Below are 27,309 nucleotides of genomic sequence, written 5' to 3' on the forward strand. Positions count from 1 at the left end.
TTCATTTTTACAAGGATTGTTGTAGAATCATTCATATATTTAGGTAATAAAAATTACTATTTAGCGATAAAAACAAAGAACATATATTAAAAAATTGTTTGTTCATTTTTCATCAAAATACTTGATTTTATCGCTTGTTTAAGGATTTTGAATTAAATTATATTACATAAAGAGCACAAATCGCTAATTTTGCAATAAAGCAGATAAAAAACAATAGATTTTAGGTCTTGCAAATATTTTTTTACTAGGTTTGTCTAATAATGTTTTTCTTTGACGATTTTTCTTCATTTAACTCCCATATTCACCCCTTAGGGTGATTGCTAAAATTAAAGACCGACATTTGAAAGACCAGCAAATTTGATCTATAAGATATCGATATTATAGGTCGAAATCGCCACAAGTTAATTTTTTCTCGAGTGTCCAACTACGACCGCTTGGGTGTTAATGGATTAACCCATTAACCCATAACGCCGACAGGACACTTTTTCGAGAGCTACGTTTGAATAGTTGCCAGGCAATGAATTCGAACAAAAAAATTTAGAAACCAGGATTCTTAACGTTTCCGAGGGTGCTCTTTTTATTAGTATTCGTTAAAAGTCTCGCAAAAAAATTTTTCCATCGAACTCAAAAATAAACAAAAACTAGATTTTTCGGTTGAATATTTAAGTCGACTGTTTGTTCTCTTAACATTTTTTAATATGTCCAAAATCTCTCTAGATCGTGCTTTAGATATCTGAACTAAAAATAAGTAAGGTTTTCCGAACATGAAAATTTTTTTGTTAAACAAAATGGCGGCCGGAATGGAAATTTTTTTTTTGTAAATTCACAAATTTTTTCTGGAAAAGTATGAACATTTGTAAATATCTTAGAAGCAATCAAGTAATACTTCAGAATTTTTGCAGAATCGTCCGAAGAAATTTTTGAATTTTCGAAGTCAAATTTCGAAGATTGTAAATTTAAAAATCATATCGGAAAGTTCTGAAAAAATTTGAGTATATTCTTTATTTGATTTTAAGATATTTTTATTCTCAGGAAAATTTTAATAATGAATGTAGTTTTTGAGAAAAAAATTAAGTCCCAAACCCCATTAGAATTTTTTAGTACATACCTGTGGTGCAGAAGATTGAGGTTGTGGTGACGAAGCAGTTGGTGGAGCAGGCGATTGGGACAAAGCACGTTGCGGAGATTGATTTGAAGTATTCATTTGATTTGTTAATGTTGAAATGGAAGTATTAGAAACCTGGTTCCAGTTACGTTGTTCTGGATATAAATTCGAATTGTGGCCTGAGGTTATACCGTATGAAGTTAACTGAAATATATTGAAAACAATTGAGTTAGATAGTCAATATAGACTTTAGTTATCAATATGGTCTGCTACTATATAATAATAAAAATAATCGATCATTTTAATGTTATAAATCCTAATTATATTGCGTAATTCTATTATCTATAATCGATTAAAATAATCAAAAAATGGATGCCAATATTCTTTGCGGATGATGTAAGATCGAGAGTCGTTGAGTTTTAATATAAGTGATAAAAACATAGAAATATTTTTTAATTAAATTATATAAACAAATACACGTTTAGAAGAGTACTTATAGTCTATTAACAGAGTTTTTTTGTAACTACCTTCAAAAATTAAATCTTAAACTTTTTGAAAAAAAAATTTAGACTTTTTTTCTAAATTTATGTTGTTAATGAGTTTCGCTATACTTTAGATATGTTTTGAAATAGTGACGCGGAACTCATTATCAAGCTAAAGTATAATCCGGGAAATCTTGAATCGTTAGGTGGTTACTAGATAATTTTTATTTCCGTCTAATACATGATAGGACTTTTTAGAAAACTTGTCATTGCTTGTTTATGATGGGATAGTTGTTTGGTTCAAATTGGTCAACAAGTTATTACTCATAGCTGCTTTGTCAACAAACTAGTAAATGTTTATAAGAACATGAGAAATTATTTTGGTGCAGCTATTCTCTATCCCCCCCTATTACTTCCCGCAATCATCTAACCAAGTATTTAAAACAAGTATTTTGGAAAAATAAATTCATTGAATTTCAAAATAAAACAAACAATTATATTATTAAAAAAAAAATGTTATAAAATGCAGCTTGATACGTAAAATGAACAGTTCTAAGCTCGAAGCTTTCCATGTAGAAATTTTTCAATTTCTAAGACAGAAGCATGTTTGGGAGCTTCTATCTACGAATAGTATACGAAATCTGTCCGGAAAGTATCGGGCCTACCTTTATATTTTCGTGCTAGCGTTATTCTTTATCATCTGGTGGGTGGTATCCTTCAACGTAATCACCACTTGATTGAATAACACGGTTCCATCGATATTTCCACTTTTCAAAACAGTCCTGGAACTCACTTTTAGGGATAGCCTTAAGTACACTCGTCGCATTGTTTTCAATCGTTGTTTTGTCATCGAATCGGTGTCCTTGGAGTGGTTTTTTTAGTTTTGGAAACAGCCAAAAGTTACAAGGGGCTATGTCAGGACTGTATGGAGGTTGTCGAAGCAATGCGATATTGTGTTTGCTCAAAAACTGCTGCACAAGATTGGATGAATGCGCTGGCGCATTATCGTGATGGAGAAGCCAGTTACCACTTTCCCAAAAGTGCGGCCGTTTTCTTCTTACTGCATCACGCAAACGTTTTAAAATTTGAACGTAGTATTCTTTATTGATTGTCTGACCTGTTGGTGCATATTCGTGATGTACAACACCATCACAATCGAAAAAAATAATCAACATTGACTTAACATTGCTCCGACTTTGACGTGCTTTTTTTGGTCTTGGCGAACAAAACAACAATCAACAAAACAAAACAACAATCTTGTGAAGATTGTTGTTTTGTTTCAGGATCATAACCATCAACCCATGATTCATCACCTGTAATAACTTTTCTAAGCACATTATCATCATTATTGACCATTTCCAGATTGTCCAGAGCGATTTCTAAACGAATTTTCTTCTGCTCTGCTGTGAGCAATCTTGGGATGAATTTCACACACACGCGTTTCATTCCTAAATTTTCGGTTAAAATTTCTGAAATTATAGTTTTTGGTATCCCAAGATCTTCTTCTAGTTATAGCACAGTCATACGACGATCTTGTTCGATTGCAAGTCGCACCCGCTCAATATTATCTGCGGTTTTTGTCGTCGAAGGTCGGCCGGAACGAGAATCACTATCGACAGAAGTGCGAACATCCTTGAACCGTTTATACCACTCTTTTATTCATGTTTTGCTCATACACTCGCTTCCGAAGGTCTTTTGCATTATTTTAATAGTTTCCGAACTCGTTTTTCCGAGGTAAAAGCAAAATTTGATGCAAATTCGTTGATCTTGTTTTTCAGTCATTTTTGACAATATCAAAATCTGATGAATGCGAAAAAGGCACTGTAAACAAAGACACGCTGCGCATGAACTATACGTCCGGCAGGTGTCAGTTAGTAACCAATAGATTCGTAAGGCTTTACTGTTGACGTTTCTATCCGGTAGAGGTCGCTCGAACTCTATGGCGCGAAGATATAAACGTAGGCCCGATACTTTCCGGACAGACCTCGTACCTACGAATAGTATAAACTTCGAATGTTTCTTTATAACAGATGTCGGTAAATTAAATAACAACTAAGGATTATTATCCTTAGTTACAACTTATGTCGCGTTAGGGTTCGAATCGCCACCTTGGCTTATGATCGTCATTGATACTCGTGCGTTTTCAAACTATGACTTTGAGCTGATACCTCATATAAGTTATGAACCACGCCTGGTGCCTATGATCTTTACCTAGCGTTTTAGTTTAAATCTGAGGACTTTATAAGTGTCGTTGATCCTTTTGTGTATTAAATTCTAAGCCGTAACCGTATGGAACAAAACTCAATGAGGGGTGTTGTTTAAATGTTTTCAATAAAATGCATGACATGTAAAAGTAGAGATAATAAGATTAAAATTTATTTATTCAACATTTTTATTTACAAAATAGCTAAAATTAATTTAAAAGAATTCTAATTATTTCTTTGATTTTGCTAGATAAAACATTCTTTTTAGGGTTCATCATTATTATTGATCTCGTAATCAGCACCTTGGCGATATAACTACAGGAACTAAAATAAATAAAATTGTTTTTCCGCTATCTACTCGTGTATTTTATTCTACGTCCGATTGCAGAATTATCCACTCTCGCTTTATCATTAAATTGACGATTTCTATGCTTTGACTTGCAGTGGACGGCACGACGCTCTATCCGTGCTCGAGGAAGTCATCGCGAGCAACAGAATACAGTGGATTGGGTCAAATCAACCCACAGTGTAAGTTTCTCCACCTTTTTCTCTTTAGCTCTAAGATTTATGCTAACGAAGATCAATATCGTGAAATTGAAATCTTGCAAGGCGCTGCCAGCTAGACACACGCCGGCGACTTTGTTTAGATTGCGAGTGAAGTGGCGTGTGCAAGGTAAATAAGATGAAGAATTCCAATACTCAAAACTGAAGAAACGTCACAGCGAAAGATTTTTCAGCGAAGTTAGAATTATAATATTATAGACATATGATCGATAACGCTTATATCAATAATTTTCGAACTTTCACTTGATGCGTATAAAATTGGACACATTAAAATTGTATATGAGTCGACTGCTCTATCCCGCCTTATATTTAATCGAACATACATTCATATTAATATATGCAAAGCTTCTTTGTGTAATTCATTGTTACCTCTGCGTTAACATAATTAAAGTAATTCAAATACATTTTACGATTGTACGCGCGAAAAGACGATAGCTTGTAATGTCTTTTTATATACCTTTACATTATTATATACTGTAACGATGAACGTTATATTCGCGTACTCGTCTCGTCGGTGGGACTGCTTGTGGGGGCAGCACTTATCGGCGATGAAATTAGGACATGTGTTGCGTAAGAGTTGAGGCGCAAAAAGGAGATCGGTCATGTTTTCTACTCACTCGAGCATCGACATCCAACAAATACAGAAGATACCGTGTGTTATCTTCCCAATAGAAAAAAAGGCTTCCTAAGCGAGCTCTGGAGGATACGAGACATTGAGAATAGCCTCCTTCAAGTGTATCAGTCGTCATAGGAAATATAGAGTGCCCTTTTTCTCCGATTTCGCCGTGTGGCTTCCCGAGTGACATTCTTCGTATGTAGTGCATTGTGTCGTGCATGGAACTGTGTAAGCGTGCGTGTCACTGCGTACTTTAAGAAATTATTGCTGATAGTGTGATTGCAATATTGCCAGCCTATCGGTCCGCTACGACGGCTACGTCATATGTAAGTATCGACCGTTCTTTACGTCTCTATCTCTGTCTAGCTTGCTTCTCTCTCTACACAGCCATATACGCTTGTGTAATATATATAAAACACTTGTACACACACCGGCTCTGCCCTTTTCTTTTGTGTATCCTTTCTCTCCACTCGCTTTCCACAGCTTTCGCGATTGCAGCATCTGGACAATCTGGCAATCTAGAGCCGGATCTCATAAGACCTTTACACGAACCCGCAACGAGCACACTATTCTTCTCGGTTATTCATCACATTGTGGCGGTCTAAAACCCCATTACAATATTATTGTATAAATAAGTTTCTCGTATGTAGATACTCGTATTATGATAGCCACGCCTACTGGCTTCTATTCACATGATAGATAGCTAGAGATAACTTGAAGAGTAGAAAAGGACAGTGCATTACACGCAACTCGTCTAAGCATACTAGAAGAAAGAGACAAACTAATAGCATGAATAAATCAAAGGAGAGGAATCAAGTTCCATAGTAAACTCGTCAGAATTCAAATTGCTCGATAATTAATATTCACGGCTAGGAGAAAATAGAAAAAGGAAAGGATTATCCGGAGTTTGCCGATGGCTTTAGCCAAATGCAGGCATATAGTTCCAACATTCTTGCAATTATTTAGCAAATTTTTCCCCGTGATTATTGTAATTCTGCCGCATGTATATAAATATACCATAGTTCGTTATTGCTCAATGTGCCTGAATTTATTCATTAGATTATCACGTTTATTTCTTATAATGGTTATCCTGAGGACAGCAACAGATAACGAACAGTACGAATTATCAGCTTTGCCTAGATTCACAAGTAAGTACCGTACGACTAATCCGTTAACCAGTATTGTTCAAATTCACCTATTCATTCAGCCGTCTTATGTCAGCGCACCGCGTGACATCTAAGGTGAAATTTATTAAGGTAGTGCAATGAGGAGTACGTTATAGCACTTACGCTTTCGTAACTCAGAATTACTGTCGATTATTGTTCACAATTGTTAATATTAATTCCTATCGATTATTAGTTCTGTTTTGATTGTTTTGTTGATAGTTATAAGTACCGAACCAACACACTCATACATACATTCACACCCTACACCGAATTTTGTTAAATTTTTACACGCTATGTAACGGTCCTATTTATGAGCTATTTATTAAATGACTGCAACTAGTCTAACGTATTTATCTGTTTAGTCAAAACAATACATTAAGCGGCGCTACCTCACTGTTTACGCGACTGTATACAAATAAGAGTCGAATCAAAATAAACAGCGTGACGTCACAAAAATAGACATAGATATAATGATTCATGATATTAAGAAAAATATGTTAATTATAGATAATTTTAATATAACAAAGTATCGATTATATAGATTTTAACATGTAGATTTAGAATATCTCATTCAATTATAAATTAATAATGAATATCAATATGCAAAGTTGATTTATTTATTAACATATGAAATATTAGAAAAATATAAACAATCTATACGCAAAGTGAATAAACATAGAACATGAGTAAGAATTGGTTGCATTAATAACAGCTGTATAATAACTGTTATTAATAAATAAACAATTAATAATTTATTTAAACAATAAGCCATATATAGAACGAAAATATTAAGTTAATACTTGATAATGATAACTTTATGATTTAGAAATCTTAGATAATTAATCTAATAATTGCATATTAAGATTAGAAAAAACCGTTACAAATATGAAAAATTAGTCATAATTCAAATGTTATTAATTAATTTAAATAATTAATTTTGGAAAATACTTCCAAAATTAATCAACTATAAAGTTATATGAAATTTTAATAATTTTCTATTGTAAATAATGTAATATCACGTTAATTAACTTTATTAGTTAATAACTTTTGACGACACTATTGGCGATAATTGTAACTAATTCTGTAAAGTTTACATGTGTTAAAAACTTAATATTAATAATTATTTACTTGTAAATTAAGAAAACTTATTTCTCAAAATTCGCGAATGTCTCGAATTTTCGATGAAATCTCTCCTGCAATAATAAGCGGGAAAATCTGTGTATAAATAGGCCCACCTTTGCACAGGCTAGCGTTCATTCACTTCTAGCCTTGCAAGGTGAGCGCATGAATAAACTTCAATTAATACCTAAGTTCTTTCTCTCATTGTGATTAACTAAGCAAGACTATCCTTTCCTTATAATTTGAGCTCGACTTATAAAACATCTCGCGCTATAAGAAACTTGGGCCAAATTATATCCTATCAAAGAAAGACTTTAGCTCTGCTTATGGGACAATTCGCACCATAAGAAACTAGGGCATTGTCTGACTTTCCTCGATATATTGCACTTACTTATGTATATTTGATTTACTTATTTATTATATTTGATTCATTTATCTATTTTCTTGACAATTAGAGTAAAATCATTGGAAACAAATTCTTACTCATTAGCTAGATTACGAGAGTTCGAATTATTTTATTTATAAGTGATACGAACATCACAGCTACAAAAACCAGCAGCCATCGAATTTAGAAGAGCTATGCTCTCGAAACGAGAATTATAAAAATTAAATGTGATTTACAAAACTACATTACCGCGCTCTTAACCGAAAACGAAAGTTTATCGCAGAATAATGCAAATCGCGAATGACGCTGGCGATTCTTATTTTTCTTATACGCATCCATGTCACAACATGAACCCGTACACTCGGCTATTTCATTCTTTGACCAGGCTGTCAGCGACGACAAACGTTCCACTTCTACCCTAGCAAGCGGGAATAACTGTCCAACTGGTGGTGGTACAAAATGGTGCCACTTTCAGGAATGACGAGGCAAGTATACCAATGAACATGCGCAACCTCTTGGTGACCTCTTATCCGAGTTTTGTTAGTAAGTACTTAGAGAAAACTATCAGAGAATAGAAAATTCAATTCTTGTCAGCTATGAGTATAGGAAAGTTTCTCGAACAGATAGAGGAAAATTGCCGCCGGAATCGTATTGCGGAGGACGAACTTTTGGATTCTTTTCTCTTTATTTAAAAAACCCGTATTTCTTTGATATTGGAGGGTTAGCCCTTCCTGGAAAACCTACACCGAATTTAAAGAAGCTGAGCTAGAGGCTTACAAAAATGATGCGAGACGTACTAGTCATGCAAGTAACACGCCTGAAATTACGCGTGAATTTCCGCTACCACTGGCCTGTATGTGCGTGTTTTCCACAACCCGTTCTTGTGAGTACCGTCCTTAAGCTCTCTCTCTCTCTCTCTCTCTCTCTCTCTCTCTCTCTCTCTCTCTCTCTCTCTCTCTCTCTTACATCGGCTCCAGGTTTTTACAGTTTAATTAATGTAATTTTGTTGCACCTCTCTCAGAGCCGCCCAAATTCTAGGCCAGTATCGACAACTGCTGAATTTACATATTGTACTAATTCGTCATCTTCCAATCAATTAGCGATGGCTAATACAGCCGCGCTATTAGCCACGCCCACCGAACACTCTCCATCTATACTCTTACAGACCAAGAAACGCTTAGCCCCGCCTACTCAGTCATCATTGTCATCGGTAACCAAGCAACCTTGTACTGCACCTCATCATTCGTCACCTAAATCATTTGTTCCTGCTACCAACGTTTTCGCCGCTAATCAGAATTACCCTCAACCGTCGTTGCATTCAATTTCATATCAAGGCACAGATCACTCTACTACCATGGCGGATGCACCTGAGTGGTTGAAGCGAGAGGCCCAACTAAATGCCGACAGACATCAAGAGATGCTCTCTTTGCTGTCACAGATGAGCCTGAACTTCTCGTCCACGGCCTTCCTTCTAACTATCAGGGCACACTGTTCGAAGCAGCAACTTCACTGCTTGTTGCGCTCGGTTTTGGCAGAATGCACAATTTCCCGTAAATAATACATACGCGTGAATGGATCTCTTCCTCTGTCTCTCCCCAAAGCACACTCTCACCCTCTGACCGCTGGCGACCTCCTGGCACTGCTCGTCGGTCTACTCGCTCATTCGCTTTTCTTGTAGATTCTCCTTCGATTCGGGATAGGATTCTTCGCTTCTCCTCGAAGTTGAAAGAGCATACCGCCCAGTCAATCTTTGGTAATGGTGGACCTACGAGAGTTTACGTTCGCTCTATATGGTCGAAGCCGGTCTTCGATCTTCTCACAAAAGCAAGAAAGGTTAGTGCTGAGCTTGGTTAACCATAACCATGCCTGGCGTGGTCCGTAACCTGAGAGTATTTTGTAGGCAGACTCAGCGCTCTGAGCTGATCCCCATTTTAACTGAGGCTGACCTACGCGGGCTCCTGCCTCTTCAACACGTGACACAGTCTGCTGTGAAGCCACCCTCTCAAAAAAACTCATACTCACAGAGGACCGTCGCCCTCACCTTCTCTCCCCCTTCAAATTAACACAAACCCGGTCTGACATTCACAGAAATGTAACAATTTAGCTGAGTCAAACTCATTCTTCACTGTTGCGCACGTCAATATCAACGGATTAAATGTACCTTCACATTTCTCTCTTCTTGAAGCTGAAGTTCTGGCTGTCCCTTATGACATAATAGCAATCTCCGAAACCAAACTCAATGAATTTGTATCAGATGCGCACCTTGCTCTTTCGGATTACAATTTTGTACGACATGATCGTGTGGGCAGGGAAGGTGGAGGTGTTGATTTTTATGCGCGGAACCCATTGATGATCAAAATACTGGCTGAGTCAGATCCTGTCTATGACAATACTCCTAAATTTATAATTGCTGACATTCAACTAAATCACCATAATAAACTACTTTTTGCTGTAATTTATCGTCGTCACTCAGCCTCCATCCCCTCCTTCTTCTTTGACTCCATTTCTACTTTTCTTCCTTACTACAATAATATCCTTATCACAGGTGATTTTAACTGTGATCTCACCTCTGATCTTCCACATGTTCGTGCTTTTCGTGATCAGCTGGACTCTCTAGCTTTAAGGGTTGTTTTCACTGAACCTACGCATCATTCTATCTCAACTACCGGGGAAATCACACACACAACCCTTGATTTATTTATCACCAACCACTCAACTAATATCTTACAGTTTGCTCAGTCTCATTCACCTTTTGTTCCTTATCGTGACTTAATCGCTATCTCAATCTCAGCTACATACATCAAAAATACTATGAAAATTTTTTCCTCCCGTCCTCTCCAACACATTAATCCCACAGCCCTCAATTCGATAATCGACATTAATCTCTCAGTTTTCTCCTCTGGACCTTTACCTGGCCTCTCACCTTCACTTGATCAGCTTGAATCTGTTTTCACTCTCAATGCACTTGCCACTTTAGATCAGCTTGCTCCACTTCGCAAGATCGCTATCCCATCCAGTGTGATATTATTGTCCCACACTCTTTCATCTCTTATTGCTTTTCTTATTGCGTTTTCATCTTGTTATGTTTCTTGTTATAATGCCCATGTATTGCATATCTTATCTTGTTTTACTTATATTTACTTATCTTATAATTGTTACATGCTCGGCGGGAGGTTGTGATCCCCTTCATCCTACGGCCGCAGCATTCGCACCTCTTGGCGGTACCCACCACGATCCTCGACCTCCTCGCTCTGATCTTCATTCCCGACCTCTCGCAAATCCACCGAGCCTCACTTTAGTTACATCTGCCTCCTCCTCTCAGTCGCCAACCCTGAACCCAGTTCAAACCTCATGACATTCACCGGTCCTGCTGAATAATCCTGTTACCACCTCCACCCCCCTCTCGATCATCCCTAACCGTGGCGCACATCAATATAAACGGCCTGAACGTGCCGTGGCACTTCTCTCTCCTTGAAGCACAGGCACATACAAGTGCATATGATATTATTGCCATGTCCGAAACTAAACTCTGTAACATCATCTCTGATGACCACCTCGCTTTAGCCAATTATAATTTTTTCCGACTGGATCGCGAGGGCAAGGAGGGTGGTGGAGTTGGCTTCTATTCTCGCAACAGTCTCACAGTAAAATTACTTGCTACTTCCGATCCTACGTATGACAACTCACCAGAATTCATGATGGCCGAAATCCACAATAAAAGCCACTTAAAACTTTTATTCGCAGTTGTTTACCGCCATCCATCCACTAAAATCCCATCCTTCTTCTTTAACACTATCTCATTCTTTCTTCCTCTCTTCAATAACGTTATAATCACTGGTAACTTCAACTCTTATCTTACCTTAGATCTTCATCACGTCCTGGCAATGCGTGACTTGATTGATACAAACGCACTTAGGGTCGTTTCCACTGAGCCTACACACCATCCTGTCACTGAAAGTGGTGTCACCACACATACAGTGCTAGACCTTTTCATAATAAATCCCTCAACTCGTATTCTTAGTTTTAGCCAATCTCTTTCACCATTTGTACCGTATCACGACCTAATCGAGCTTTCCATATTCTTCTCCTCGCGTCAAAAACAACCAAAAATCTTTACCTCCCGCTCTCTTCATCGTGTTGATAAAGCGGTACTGAATTCCCTCATCACCAGCAAGCTCTCGGTCTTCTCAGGCTACCCGGGTGATTTACTTCATCCAAACACTCCCTCAGTTGATCGACTTGAGCAAACTTTCACCCTGGCGGTTTGTGGTGCTTTTGACGAACTTGCTCCTTCTCGTTTGGTCACCATCTCCGCGAAAAAAAAGCCCTGGGTAACTGATAAGCTACGTGCCCAAATGCGGATCCGTGATGCAGCCTACAAATTTTTTCGAGTCTCCGGCTCATCCTTGGCACTTTAACAATATCGTCCCATAAGAACTGCCATTTCAAACGAACTTGATACAGAGCAAAATACCCTATCCACAATAACATTGAGCATGCCAATAGCTAAAAATCCAAGTGGAGGACCCTTCATGATATAGGTCTAACCAATCGACTTTTACCCTCACCACTGCTCTTTTTCTCAGCTGATGAACTCAACAAACACTTTGCCACAGTTATCAACAGATCTTCAGCCCTGACCCTTACTAAGTTTGACAATATCTGTAGTTCTCCCCTGCATATCATCTTTTCTTTTCCTCCTTTTGTTTTTTTAAAAATTATACAATCCGACGTTAAGAGCGAGATCAAGGCGTTGTGTTTTCGACGCAAAGGTTGTAATGGACTCCCGGGAGGGATGCTTCTCCTTGGACTTGACACTTTAGCCTGCAACCTTACCGAAATATTTAACAAGTCTATTGAAACATCCACTTTCCCCGCCACGTGGAAGCGCACTCTTATTCGTCCTCTTTCCAAAGTCAGATCACCCCAGTCCCCTTCTAATACTAGGCCCATCGCGCATTTGTCTGGACCCTCTAAAATATTCGAACAAATATCACACCGACAATTCTCTGATCATCTAGAAGCTAATGATCTTCTAGACCCTAAACAGGCCGGTTTCCGTAGGGGACACTCTACTGAGACCGCCTTGATGGGTATCCTTGATGACATGAGGTTTGCCATTGATAGGAGACAAATTACCATCCTTGTCCTCTTTGATTTTTCAAAGGCCTTCGATAGTATACCTCATGACCTGCTTATTACTAAGATCAGAGCTTGTCATGTTGGTGACTCCGTCCTACGATGGTTCTTTAGCTATCTAGCCGACAGGGTGCAGGCTGTTATTGACCTAGAGGATTCCGTTTCTCAGTGGGTACGTGCTTAGATAGGAGTCTCGCAAGGAAGCGTTCTTGGTCCGCTATTGTTCGCCATCTTCATTAATGACCTCCCACGAGTGCTTTTTTTCTGCAAGCACCTAATTTATGCTGATTATACCCAGATTTACCATCACTGCGTCCCTTCCAGATTGTTGAGGGGCTTGCGAAGGTCCAATTGGATGCTCAGGCGGTTGCGGACTGGGCGCGAGCAAACGGTCTCCAACTCAACATTGCCAATACAAAGGTCATGATTGTTGGTAGCGAACTTCATGTCCTCTTTATTGACCTAAACTCATTGTCCAGGCTTAAGATTGATGATATTGAGATACCATTCTCATCATCGGTCAAAAGTCTTGGACTTACTATCACCTCAACTCTTCAATGGAAACCTTACATCTCCGACATTGTTAAGAGAGTTCATCTTGGCTTAAATTCTCTAAAATTCTATAGGTCACTCATCATTGAGACAAGGATATACCTGGTGCAAACACTGATCTTTCCCCATTTTACATATGCCTCCATAGCCTTCATGAAAATTGATAAACTCAGAACCCTGGCCCTTCAAACAGCTTTTAATGCTTGTGTCCGATTCATCACAGGCTTCATACCATTTATACCCACACCCAGCATTAACTCCCATGTCACCTTTCATAGATTGCGTCTGGGCTGGCTATCTCGTGAGAGTCAGCTCAACATCTTTCTCATCCTTCGCACATACAAAATTGTATACTGTCAATACCCGAGCTATCTTACAACATACATCAAAATCTCAAATCCTCCCAACCTTAAGTACTCCACCCGTAATCCCCCATGGCCTTCTCCTATCCCGCTCCAAAAACTGAGGCTTGGAGGTTATCGGCGGTGGCTTATAGCATGTATCTCCTCAACCAGTTGGGTATCACCGAATTTGATATTGCTCGCTATGTCGAGCTCAAGCGCTGGTTGTATGGCTACTTTATGGTGATGGAACATATCCTTTTTCGCCACAGGGCGGACGCGGAACACCTCACGAATCTTCCCTTGCTCCTGAAACTCCCTTCTATCCCTCTTCCGTTCAACGTCTCCGCCTTCACTTCATCATCAGAGTACCTCCTATCACCTGGTCGTTACCTGGTCTGCAATTTCCCCCCATTCGACTCTTCGGTGTAACACCCATCTTTACTTCCACTTTTTATCCATAGTCTACTTTCACTGTGACCTTTTCATCTCTCTAAACTTAATGAATCCATTCTTAAATTAAATTTACTTGACCACCACGTATATTAACTTGTTCGTTAGCTCCAGTTACCCTCTTTGACTGGTGATCTTACTTAGCGCTCGTTCTGGCCTCTTCAGCATAATGTATTGTATTATGTTTGCCTATTCACAACTAGTCACTTAAACTCATCCTATTTCATCTTGTACGTCACGACTTGTGATCTCACCTCATCTCGTCTCCTAACCTTTTCTAAATCAATTTAGCTCTATCCTCTCCACTTCATGCGAATATTGGATTATTTTTATTTTTATGTATGCGTAATAAATTCACACTCATACTCTTTACTTATTATGCTTAACCTATCTTCATCTTAATTTATATTTAGTTGTACGAAGGTGGTCCGATAAGTACTTAGCCTCACCGCCCGATGGCGCCACTCTCGCAAAAGAAATATTCTATCACGTAGTACAACCTTCTCGATGGTTACTGTCAAGGTTTCAGCCGGATCGGAGTTGTAGTTTATTTTTAAAAGCGTGTGAAAGCCAGTGTGTCCGTTGATTTTTGAAAAATGGAAAAAGAGCAGTATCGGTCGGTGATTCGATTCTTGTTTTTGGAAGGGAAATCGCGCAGCGAAATCAAAAAGCGCTTGGATGCTGTGTACGGTGACTCTTTTCCTTCGATGGCGACCGTCAAAAATTGGTTTAACGAGTTTCAACGTGGTCGTACGTCGATTTTTGAAGAGCCACGTCCAGGTGCTCCGAAAACGGCTACCACAGAGGATAACGTGACAAAAATTCACAATCTCGTATTGGCAGATCGACGATTGAAGGTGCGCGAGATAGCTAAGATCGTAGGCATCTCAAAAAACTGCGTGGGTCATGTCCTGCATGAAATTTTGGGCATTAGAAAGCTGTCGGCGCGATGGGTGCCGCGTTTACTCACTCCGGACAACAAGCGCAACCGTGAGACAACTTCAGAGCAATGTCTGACGCTGTTTAAGCGCAATCCGAAGGAGTTTCTGCATCGTTTCTTGACAGTCGACGAAACATGAATCCACTGGTATACACCAGAGACCAAAGAACAGTCGAAACAGTGGACTTTACCCGGCGAAAATGCTCCGAAGAAGGCGAAGACTGCCCCATCGGCCGGAAAGGTGATGGCCACCGTTTTCTGGGATTAATAAGGTGTGATCTACATCGACTACCTGGAGAGGAGCAAAACGGTCACAGGGCTGTACTATGCCGAATTATTGGGACGATTCAACGTCGATTTGCAGAAAAAACGGCCCCATTTGGCGAAGAAAAAAGTGCTCTTCCACCATGACAACGCACCGGCTCACACCTCCGCTGTCGCCATGGTCATATTGGTCGAATTAGGCTACGAACTGCTGCCCCATCCACCGTATTCTCTATATTTAGCCCCGGGCGACTTCTTTTTGTTTCCAAACTTGAAAAAGTCACTCACCGGACAGAAATTTGAGTCAATGAGGAGGTAATCGCTGCCATGGAAGCCTAATTTTCGGACCTCGAGGAAACGTATTTTTCAGACGGGTTAAAGAAATTGGAGCATCGCTGGGCCAAGTGTATCGAACTAAAAGGAGACTATGTTGAAAAATAAAACCCCACTTTTCCAAAATTTTCGTTTTTCTTTTGTAGGCTAAGTACTTATCGGACCACCCTCGTATAATCTTACTGCCTATTACTGCGCTCTAACTTATTGTATCTGCTTTGTATTTTGCTCCGAAGAAAGCTGAATATTTTATTTTCTACCGATAATACAATAACAAAATAGAATCTTAAAGAAAAATGTTATAGAAGTTTTCGATCTGTTTTTTCTTGTAAAATCGATTGGCATTATCAATTTTTTGAAATATTTTTTTCACCAAATTTTTTTTTTAATTTTGAGAAAAAAAAAATTTATCCACGATGTTACATAACCTCGAATATAGCTAAAAACCGTGTTTTTAGCACTTTTATGTTAGGATATCTAGAAAACCTAGAATGATGAATCAATTCTGAGGCTGAATTCCAATTCAACGCATCAATAGCCTTCGGGTGCGTATTGTCTGTATTCCAACTTTTTTTCTTTGTCGGCCTGTATTATTATAGTAGTAATGGGACTGATAGAGCAGCAAAGTGCTCTAAATAAAAGAAATATTTTAACGGTAAGAGGGATTTTAATATTTTTATTTCATAGAATAAATATTTTTAAATGAAAAATGAATCAAATGAAAAAAATTTAATTCCTGATTAAAAAAAGTCTGTATTTACTAGAAAAAATTAAATTTTAATATGCGAAAAAAAAAGATTCCTTTGAATATTTATTATATTTGCATTAACCGATAATAATTATTTATTTTCAATTTATCAGCAACAAATGCATAAAAAACGCTATTTTCGTTTAGACTGAAAGATATTAATTCTTTTTTCTTACATTAGACAAAAGTAAAAAAGGATGTATTAAAAATACACATAATACCACTCAAGTACCTAGATATAATTAAGATTTTTATGCTTTCATTTTATTAGCAGTGAACTAGAATTTTATTGTAAATCTCCATATTATGATGAAAATCTTATTTATTATGTAACAATATTTCGTGCTATTACATTCACTAACTTGTAATTTGCAAATATGTACCCTGGCAGTATCCAAAATTGAACTATAGTTCTAGTTTGACAATATCTTAGCATTTAGATTACAAGATTGTGAAGTACAACTCATTAATTGAAACAAATTCAATTTAAAACATTAAAAAAGGTTGCTTTGAATATTTATTATATTTGCAATGAGTGATATTAATTACTTATTTTAACTTTGTCAACAACAAATACATGAAAGAAACTATTTTCTTTTAGTATAAGAATTATCAATACTTTTTTCATAGACAAAAGTAACAAAAGAATACACCAATATGTAGAATTAAATATTTAGTTATCTTTATTATCTTGTTCCATTTTAACTTATTGCTACATCATTCTTTTTTTGTACTGTATAGCAATTATTTTGTTCTAGAGGCTTTTCTTTTATTTCTTCATTTATTAATTTTTTTATTTCACTATCACCTTTGCGTTTTATTTATTAAAATCTATAACCATAATTTATAAAACTACAACGGCTCCGCTAAATTAAGGATCGATGTTCTTTTGAATGTTCAACATCGTTAACTGGTTTCAACAAATATCGTTGAAAAAGGAGGATTATATCAAAACGGCGTTAAGTACGCCGAGAGGACATCGTTACATAAGAATTCCAAAAGGACTGATGAATGTGCCCACTAAATTTCAAAGAATGATGGATGCGCTATTAAGAGACTTATTGAATGTGCAAATGTCAATTGACCTGGACGATATTATAGTTTAATAATCGATTTATCTATATACTATAACATTATAGTCGAATAATCTCCACGACCACGAAATGAAAGTTAGGGATCATTTTAGAATCATTTTTAAAAAAATGGTGAGGGAGATGAGTCTATATATTCATGACTAGGGAACCAAGATTAATGCGTACAGATACCTAGTTTACCTTTGCAGTATTCCAGGTGGACATAGTTCTTGAAATTACGATAATAAATAACTTATAAACTCTTATGATAGCTTGGACGGAAGACCGCCTATACCGGAGACCCTAGGTAAAGTGAATTGAGAGAAGACAAAGATGAACCTAATTCATGTAAGGTAGAAACGGAAAATGTCACGTGAGCAGACAAATATCGAATCGACAAAAACCGCTAGCAGCGTAACCTCTCCATGCACCGATATAAATACAGATGTAGAACTAATAAAACTAGAAGTAGACTATAGATAATAACGGGGTTTTTGGTCAGAAAAATCTCTCCCGATATAAAGTTAAATAATGATAAAAGGGAAAATGTGAAAGAAAGAAAGCAGCAGTTGCAGGCCTCGTTGTAGGCTACACGAAGCCTGACCTGGTAGCTCGATGTGGCCGCCAATAAGGCGTTCTCGCCTGCAGGCCGCGGCGGCGTCGTAGATTACGTGCCCCTGTGAATCGCAAACTCAGAGAGTACGCTGACGCAAGGAAAATTGCCAGCAATGGATATGACAGAAAAACAAGCAATGTAAACATAAAGCAGGATTTAATGAAAGTCAATCATAAATTACATAGGGTTAAGCACATACAGTGAGAGAAAGGTAAGCCACAATGAGAGAGAGAGAGCTGAAATTGAGCAGGTACTTACATTACGCTGGTACTCGCAAACGAAAGCCAAATCGGCAGTTATCAAAGTCACTCGTTGCAGCTAATCACGGTGTCACCGATCGCGATGCAGCCCTCGAGGAGTGTGTGTGTGTGTGGCCGCTGCCTGCACGCTGTAGCAATATCACGCTGAATTAACTGAAGTCACAATCACTGTCACTTCATACACACACACGCGAGCTTGTCCTTAGTCACAAGTCTAAGCAAAGCACTGCACCTGTGCAAGAACAATAGATTTTTTTGATAAAGAAAAGCGACGAACAAAAGGACTCGGGACAGCCGGCTTGCACGTACAAAAGTCGGTCTCTATCTCGAAGCTAAGATTGCCGGCCGGTGTGTTCGCTCTCTCGCATGTCGTCGGTGCCACGCGTTTTGGCCAATCGAAGGGCTCGTTAATTAGTCGTCGCGCGCGCGGCTCTTTCTCTCTCTCTCTTTCTATTTGACTTAGCAGACTTTTAATTGGTGTCACTCTCTCCTGATTACTTACCTTTGCCTTTAGGCTGCGAAAAAAAAATATCGTACATAGTATATACATGTATATTATATTATAAATTGAATTATGATTTAAATTATAAATTGAAAAATATATCCATATTTTTGCTATGGGAGTAGAGAGACGTAACAAGTAAACTAATACTTATTACAAAATGAGTAATAAATTAGAGGGTGAAAATGATTTTAAAAATAGTGAAAGTTTTTAAAAATACTTGAGAACGGGTCTAAGCCATATAGAAGGACACGTTTAACTCAAACTAAGCTTAAAACCTCTATCAATTAATTTAAGAAAAGTTTATATAAATACAGGAACATGAACCATTTAAAATATTATGAGACAATAAAGGACTAGCAGACATTCGACAATACGGAAATAGCAAGTCACTTTTCGGATGGGGATGTACCTCTAGAAAATTTGTAAAATTGTTGTGAGAACTAAACCGACTAAATACTAAAACTATATCGGATAAAGATATGCAAAGAAGAATTGCACGATTAGTGGGGAAGTCACAGAAAACTGTCGAACTGTGAGTGGACCCCCCGATAACAAGTGATTAGAAAACGAAGAAGAGAAAGAACAATCTTTGAGTTAAACGACTAATAAAAAGTTATTTGAAATGAGATTGGACGAAATAATACCGGCACATACCAGAAAATCTCTGTCAATTCCAGCATTCGAACAGGGGATCCAGAAAGCCATAACACACCAATCGTTAAATATTGGCCTGAAGCAAAATTTAAAGGACTTTATAATATACTTGAAGATCGAGTTGACATTCAAACGAGTAAAACTGCTGATTTGCCAGTAGAATTACATTTTTCTTCTGCACCTAAGAATGACGGACTATTTTTTAAGTTACCTCCTGTGTGGACCGTTCAATCACTGTTTTCTTCGATTACCATGGCGTGGTGCATCAGGAGTTCTTACCATATGGACGTACGGTCAATAAACAGTATTATCTTGAAGTTATGCGCTGTTTGCGAGAAGCAATACGAAGAAGATGCCCAGAATTGTGGAAAAACAATTCATGGCTTTTGCATCACGATAATGCCCCTGCTCACTTATCTTTGCTTGTGAGAGATTTTTTGGCCAAAAACAACACCACAATCATGCCTCAGCCACCACCTGTATGGAGGCTGGTGGAGCTGCGCAATACTGTGTTTCAATAAATTGTCTGGCCTGTAGAAGCATTATAATGCACAACGTCCTTATCGTAGAAAAAAACAGATCAGCACGAGGATCACTGTCAACAGATGTGCGGCCACTTTTGAACCGCCTATATCACTCTTTTATTTATGTTTTGCCCATACACTCATCTTTAAAAGTCTTTTGCAACATTTTAATAGTTTCCGCACAACTTTTACCGAGATTAAAGTAAAATTTTATGCAAATTCGCTGATCGGATCTTTCTGCTATTTTTAGCATAAACAAATTGCAACAATGCAAAAAAAGTCTTTGGAAACAATTACACATTACGTGGGAACTAAGATATTTCGTTGATATCTCGGGCTACTGTCGTGAAGGTTATGAATTGTTGATGACTTTCGTACCCTCCAGAAGACGCTTGAGTCTCTCTATGCGAAGATTGTAACGGAGAATTCCGGCCGTACCCGTCTGGGTTGCTCGCGACCGTCCGCACAAATTATTTATTCGGGGATTCGGGAAGCAAAAGACGTTCCCACGACTGAATAACGCGTCGAGCATAAACACGTTAAATGCACAGATTCGAAGTCGGGATGAGGAGTGATACACCGGCGAATAAACACAACAGCGGATTAATACACTAGTCGTTTAATTGTCAACAATCAATTACAATACGGCGACCTCGGACTTATACGCTACGAGCGGCACAATAACAACGCGAACGCGAAGGTGAATCGGTGGCTGGTTAGCCTGCCGATTCCCTTGTAAAAACTAAATATTATAACAATATATGCCCGACAAACACTTTCCGCCGATAGTCTACCAACGGGTAGCCAGCAGATCTGCCGTGCTACCAGCCATAAGCTGGCGCCCAAACATGCAAGAGAGAGAGAGAGACAAGAGAAAAACACGGCACCGACCTCGACCTTCAGCCTCTCCGACGGCTAGAGCGCTCTGTACCGTGACGTCACTGGTGTGCTCCTCGCTGGCCGTCTCGCTGGTATTTTCTTTTATAGTCGCTACCTTCCTCCTTCCCGTCCTCTCGTTCGCTCCACAATACTGCTGTTGTCTTCGCCGCCTCCTCTGTTGTTCGGTACCGCAGCACGTCCAGACTGCTCGCGCGCGCACCCGCGCACCTCGCCGGTTACCCACACGCACCGGTGCCGGGTATACTTCGGGACACGATTGGGCGCGACCCAGTTTCACGCTCTATTACTCGTCCGCGCACCGGGCGTGTCTCCGAAAACGAACAAAACGTCGGCGAGGTCGCGAGGCCAACTTGAAAAACCGTGACCTTTCGGTTTTATCCGCGCGCGCGACTTCCTCTGCTCATAGCTTAGCAGAGACTCCCCGAATTTTCCGCGGCGATCCGCAATTCGAGCGCTCTCTCTCTCTCTCTCTCTCTCTCTCTCTTCTTCTGCGCCGTCTGCATCGCTCCAGTCGTCAGCTCAGCCCGTGTTCAGCACCTCGTAAACAAAAGGTCCAAGCATGAGTGTGTGTACCAAACGTACACACTCTCAACGTGGCGCGGCGCACGGACATTTGCGAGAGCCAAACAGACGAGATCGGCCTAGCCGAGATTCTCCGTCACAAGATATGTACTATAACGAATTTAATTCATTCGTTATGTCTCTCTCTCTCTTCCCACACATGTATATACATAATTCTTATACTTATACTATATTCAGATTTATATTATATTATGCAGCAGCCGACAACGCCGAAGTATAAGGTAAGAGAGAGAGCGCGCTATGTCTATTAACGAGCCTATAGGCAGAGAGAGTCGCGTTCGCGTGTATGCGTGTAGGTGTGTGGTCGCGCTGCCGAAAAGCGTGATGAAAGAGTGCGGACGCCTCCCGGGGGGAATTGACTGGCGGACGTAACACGGACGACACGTGTTTTGAGCGCGCGTTGAATATCCTGTATTTGCTTCGGCCGTTGCCGTTGTTCAACGATTCTTCGCTTTTTTGCGTATTCCGACTTTTGATCTGGCGTTTCCTTAATTTATTCGTGAATGCGTGCAGTGGTGCGGCATTTTGACAAGACTGTGAGAGTGTGTGTGTGTGTGCAAGGACATAACGTTAGATAGCCCCACATTTCGTTACCACTGCAACCGGCGTCCGAAAACGCTGTTCGGCGAGCGAGCGTTTATTGCATGGAGGGCCTGGCCACTGTCGCCTCATTGTAAGTACCGACTCGTTTAGCTCTCTCTCGCTCGCTTGCTCGCTTCTCTCTCTCTTTACCGATTTACTACTTTGTACGCTTTCTCTTTGATGCTTTATATAAATTATTCTTATCCTTCTTATTCTCTGCGTTTCTTTGACTTTGCGCCCGACTCTCATTCCCATTCCTTGGCGAATTCTCTGCGCTCGTAACTACTTTTCGCGTCTTTCAGCCACTGCTACCTGCGACGCTCTACGCGGGCCACGAGGCTACTTAATATCGTGGCTGGTTAAAAGGCTTGGCCACACATGTGCCAGTGCACTAGCCTTGTGGCATTAGTTATTTATTAAGCCGAGCTGTCAACTAATCCATCGTCTCGATTGTAACGGCGGGTCAGCCAAAACCCCGTTATAGTACGTAGGTCGGATACTTTCGAGACAGACTTCGTACTACTGCAACCACTAGACTGTTATAAATACTGACTACACCGTGTAAACGTCGTAATATTTGTTGACTTTCGACCAGGATTATTGACCGTATTACCGATTCATATCTTCAAAGGTAGATGCATTAAAGTCTCACTCTGTTATGAAAAAACAATGGTGCCACCAAAAAAAGAGTACTTGGATATAATTTGTATTTCTCATGACAGTCCCATACGAGGACACAAAGGTGTCAATCAAACTTACCAGAAAATAAGAGTTTATACTATTGGCCTAGTATACGTAACGACGTATTAGATTATGTAAGGAAATGTCTACATTACTTCGAAAAAAAATTGACAGTCACAAAATCCAAGAACCTATAATTATAACTAATACGACGATAGAGGTATTTGATAAAGTGTCAATCGACACTATAAATAAATTACGAACCACTCCTAATGGGAACTGTCAGTTATTAACTATACAATATAATTTAATAAAATATTTGATCGCCGTACCAATAAATGACATAAAAGCTCTACTATTTCTTATGCGTTGGCAAGAGAACTACTATACCATTTGGAGCTCCTAATACGATATTAACAGACAACAGGACTAATATTCTTTCGTAAATCATTGAATCACTGCTACACCTATTTAAAATACATCATTTAACTACCTCGGCTACAAGCTGAACTCGTTCGCTAGAAAGAAGTCTTGTCCCGTTAATGTACTTTATACGTATATATTCGAAAAAATTCGACGACTGGGATGGTCTAACGCCGTTCGCCGTCTTTATATATACATTACCATTATAGATAACCCAATCGAATTACTTTATGAAAGGATCGTCCGATTCCCAATGAAAATAACATTTGAAAAAAAACTTACAACCTATAATCAATACCTACTTTGGTGTACAGTCACAAAGGGAAATATTGATATCACAGAAAGATTTCAAAATAAAACATTACGATATATCACTAATACACCATGTGTTCCGTACAACCGAGTATAGTTTAATCGTGGTTTGCTTGCCATGAAACTACGATGCTTGTTTCAAAATCAAAATTTGTGCCGACGATGACGTGTGCCTGAATGTCTTAATTTTCATAATGTGTTTCTATTTCAAATTTTTTTCTCTTTGTCCCACGATTCATAGCCGATATACAATACAAATTGTATACATATACAAAAACCGATAAGGTCTTCGCTCTCGAATTTACGACCGTACGATCAAGTGTCGCCGAGCCGACACTCGAAAAATTCTTCGGAGGAGAAAACAAATTGAAACGAAATGTACATGATTATACCATTTTTTAATATTTGTCTCTGCGTCTTATTAGATTAACCCTTAACTTGCACACCTCATTTTGGCCACGTAACTCGGTGGAGTAAATCTACCCCAGCCCGAAAAACATCGAATAAATCAGAGAATTTTAGATATGTTGCTATGAAAATTTTTTCTAGTATATTTCAAACCTTTTACTATAAAAAAAAATATTCAGGTTAACAACTTTTTATATTATACACACTGTAAAAAGTTGTTGAAAAAAAAAAAAAAATTTTATTTATTGTTAAAAATTATCTGGGGTAAATCTACCCCACATAGCAGTTAAGGGTTAAGTTTGGCTTGTAAAATGGCAGGCTTTTTCCTCTCACACGGCGAGATTTTTTATGCCGGCCAATTATTTAAGTTTAGTTTAATTTTAAACCGTTGTTTGCGGACATTTGCTTCACGTATGAGCAGCGGGTCTTTGTTTACTACTATGTGATGACCAAAATTGTTATAAATTACGATCCTATTAACTTTTATTTTTATCTTATTTTATATATATACAGGGTGGACCATTTTAAGTGAGCCAGTACGTTTTCTCGGAAACTAGTGGGGATAGCGAAAAATGTTTCAAACAAAAGTTGTCCAACTTGGAGGGGGACATACCCTCATGACCTTGCCTATGTCCTTGGATGTAAGGTTCAAGGTCATTTCAAGGTCAACTTTGTTTTCTTAAACGGGACCCCCTATTTTTGACCCTGGATTTGGAAAGAACGGGAAATTCTACGTTCAGATGACCTATTATACGTGGGATCTGGGGTGACTCAAGGTTATTTGAAGGTCATTTTTATTTTTTTACGAGTGTAAGATTTACGAAAAATAGTTTCATACAAAAGTTGCTCAACTTGAGGACATACCCTTATGACCTTGCCTGTGACCTTGGAGGTCAGGTTCAAGATTATTTCAAGGTCAACTTTGTTTTTTGAAACGGGGCCCCTCATTTTGACCCCGGATTCGGAAAGACCGGAAATTCTACTCAACGTCTTGTTTAGCCGTCACGTGTGCGGTCTATGTTGCCCTGTTTATTCATGGTCGTAATGTGATGAAGAAGATAAGTGATTAAAGTATTTTAGATTTACTATTTATTTACCAAATTAATTAATTGTTAATTACATGTGAAATATTTTACAGTAAGTGTTCAAAGACATTTCCTTCTCCTTGAATGCATAATTCAATTCTCCGATGAAAATTATCTACTGTCCTTAGTAGTACATCCTGCGGTATGTTCTGACATGCGATCCTGATCCTATCCATCATGTCTTCTCGGGTAGTTGGTTGTTCTTGATAAACGACATTCTTCAAGTATCCTCATAAGTAAAAGTCAGGAGATGTCAAGTCGGGAGATCATGGTGGCCATGCAACTGGTCCACCGCGACCGATCCATCTACCATTGAATCTGTTGTCCAGGTAAGCTCTAACATTTCTGTGGAAATGCGCAGGAGCTCCATCTAACTGCATCCACATTCTCAGTCTTGTTTGGAGGTCAACTTCTTCCAGTAGTGCATCTACTTCATTTTGTAAAAATCGAGAAAAGTTTTCCCCATTGACATTTCCCTCAAAAAAGTAAGGTCCAATCACATGTCCATTGATAATGCCACACCACACGTTGACGCTCCAACGATGCTGATGATCTATGTGTCGATGCCAATGAAGATTTTCAGCTGACCAATAATGACAGTTGTGCCTGATGAGCTCCCCATTATTTTTGAATGTAGCTTTGTCAGAGAACATGACATTACGGAAAAAAGTTCTGTCGTTTTGAATCATTTCTCTTGCCCAACGACAAAACTCCAGTCATCTTTCCATGTCATCTGGTGTGATGGCTTGAGTGAGAGTGATGTGATATGGTCGGAATTTTTGGCTTCTCAAAATTCTCAAGACAGTTTGTTTTGGTATGCCAGTGTCTCTTTGAATTTGTAATGTACTAATATGAGGATTGTCATGAATAATTGCCAATATCACAAGCACGCGAACATCATTCTCATCGTAAGGATGATGCTTCGCGTACGAAATAAATGTCCTTGTTGAGCTTTCACATGAACCCTTCGAATGGTGTTAAGATTAGGGTGTCTTCGGTACGGGAAACGTTCTTGATAAAGTCTTGCAGCTTTACGATAATTCCCTACGACTAGACCAAGAATAATAATCATGTCAACACGTTCACGCGCAGTATAATCCGGCATACTCCGAAACAAAAGGCTTTTGATTTAATTTTTAATAAAAATTTGTAACAAAAAAATTCTCTTCAATGAACACAAAATCTTTATTCAGTGAAATAAACGAATAAACTAAGCTGCTGTATTAAAAAATAATTTTTGTTTTGGGAGAATGAAGAGATTCGATAAGCCAAACCATACAATGACAGATATTCTATCTTCACGGTAAATGTTACTTTTATGGAGTAAAATGGATGGTTAAGCTAGAAAAGCATACGGCCTTGCGCTAGCATATGATAAAAGGGGCGAATCAACGCTTTCCGAATCCGGGGTCAAAATGAGGGGCCCCGTTTCAAAAAACAAAGTTGACCTTGAAATAATCTTGAACCTGACCTCCAAGGTCACAGGCAAGGTCATAAGGTAAGTCCTCAAGTTGAGCAACTTTTGTATGAAACTATTTTTCGTAAATCTTACACTCGTAAAAAAATAAAAATGACCTTCAAATAACCTTGAGGGTCACTCCAGACCCCACGTATAATAGGTCATCTGAACGTAGAATTTCCCGTTCTTTCCAAATCCAGGGTCAAAAATAGGGGGTCCCGTTTAAGAAAACAAAGTTGACCTTGAAATGACCTTGAACCTTACATCCAAGGACACAGGCAAGGTCATGAGGGTATGACCCCTCCAAGTTGGACAACTTTTGTTTGAAACATTTTTCGCTATCCCCACTAGTTTCCGAGAAAACGTACTGGCTCACTTAAAATGGTCCACCCTGTATATATATATTTACAACCTATGTTACATTTGGTTAACAATTCTTCTTTACTATTTGTGTCTCGTATCTAATTTGTGTAGTTGTTAATGTATGTGGGTCAGAATAACATCTTTTTAAAAAAGTGTGCGCACGGGGTCAACCGATCGGCCTGAAACTTGGAATATATATTCTGCATTACAAAAAAGTAAATTTCCCCAAATTTCAACCCTCTAGGTCCAAAATAACGCCCTCAAGACTGTTTTAAAATTCGAAAAATCACCTTTTTAAGCCATTTTTGGTCTATATTCAAACACCTCCCAAATCTCAAGTTTTTAAGCTACAGAAACGGGCGGGGTCGCATTTTCTTTGTCTCTTTAAGGGCTTTCCAACGAAGTAATATAAGATGAAGGTTTTACCAATACCAAGAAGCCTAGAGGCTTGTAACTGAACTGTAATTTTCA

At 38.7% G+C, this 27,309-nt stretch overlaps 1 protein-coding gene across 6 annotated transcripts in view; it reads right to left on the reverse strand.

Annotated features, from left to right (window-relative positions):
• LOC131675125 (trithorax group protein osa) overlaps window positions 1-27,309 on the reverse strand; it is a 1,031,961-nt gene that overhangs the window by 958,412 nt on the left and 46,240 nt on the right. For 4 of the 6 annotated variants that reach the window (XM_058953975.1, XM_058953976.1, XM_058953974.1 and 1 more), the window contains exon 3: window positions 1,109-1,309. In XM_058953975.1, coding sequence (XP_058809958.1) covers window positions 1,109-1,309 — 201 coding nt within the window. Of the gene's footprint in view, window positions 1-1,108; window positions 1,310-27,309 lie in introns of those variants that run through there. The other 2 variants (XM_058953977.1, XM_058953978.1) reach the window with 2 other exon arrangements.

Source organism: Phymastichus coffea, unplaced genomic scaffold (genome assembly GCF_024137745.1).
Source record: "Phymastichus coffea isolate CEN01 unplaced genomic scaffold, Cenicafe_Pcof_1.1 PCOF00016, whole genome shotgun sequence".
In the NCBI taxonomy this organism is placed as follows: domain Eukaryota; kingdom Metazoa; phylum Arthropoda; class Insecta; order Hymenoptera; family Eulophidae; genus Phymastichus; species Phymastichus coffea.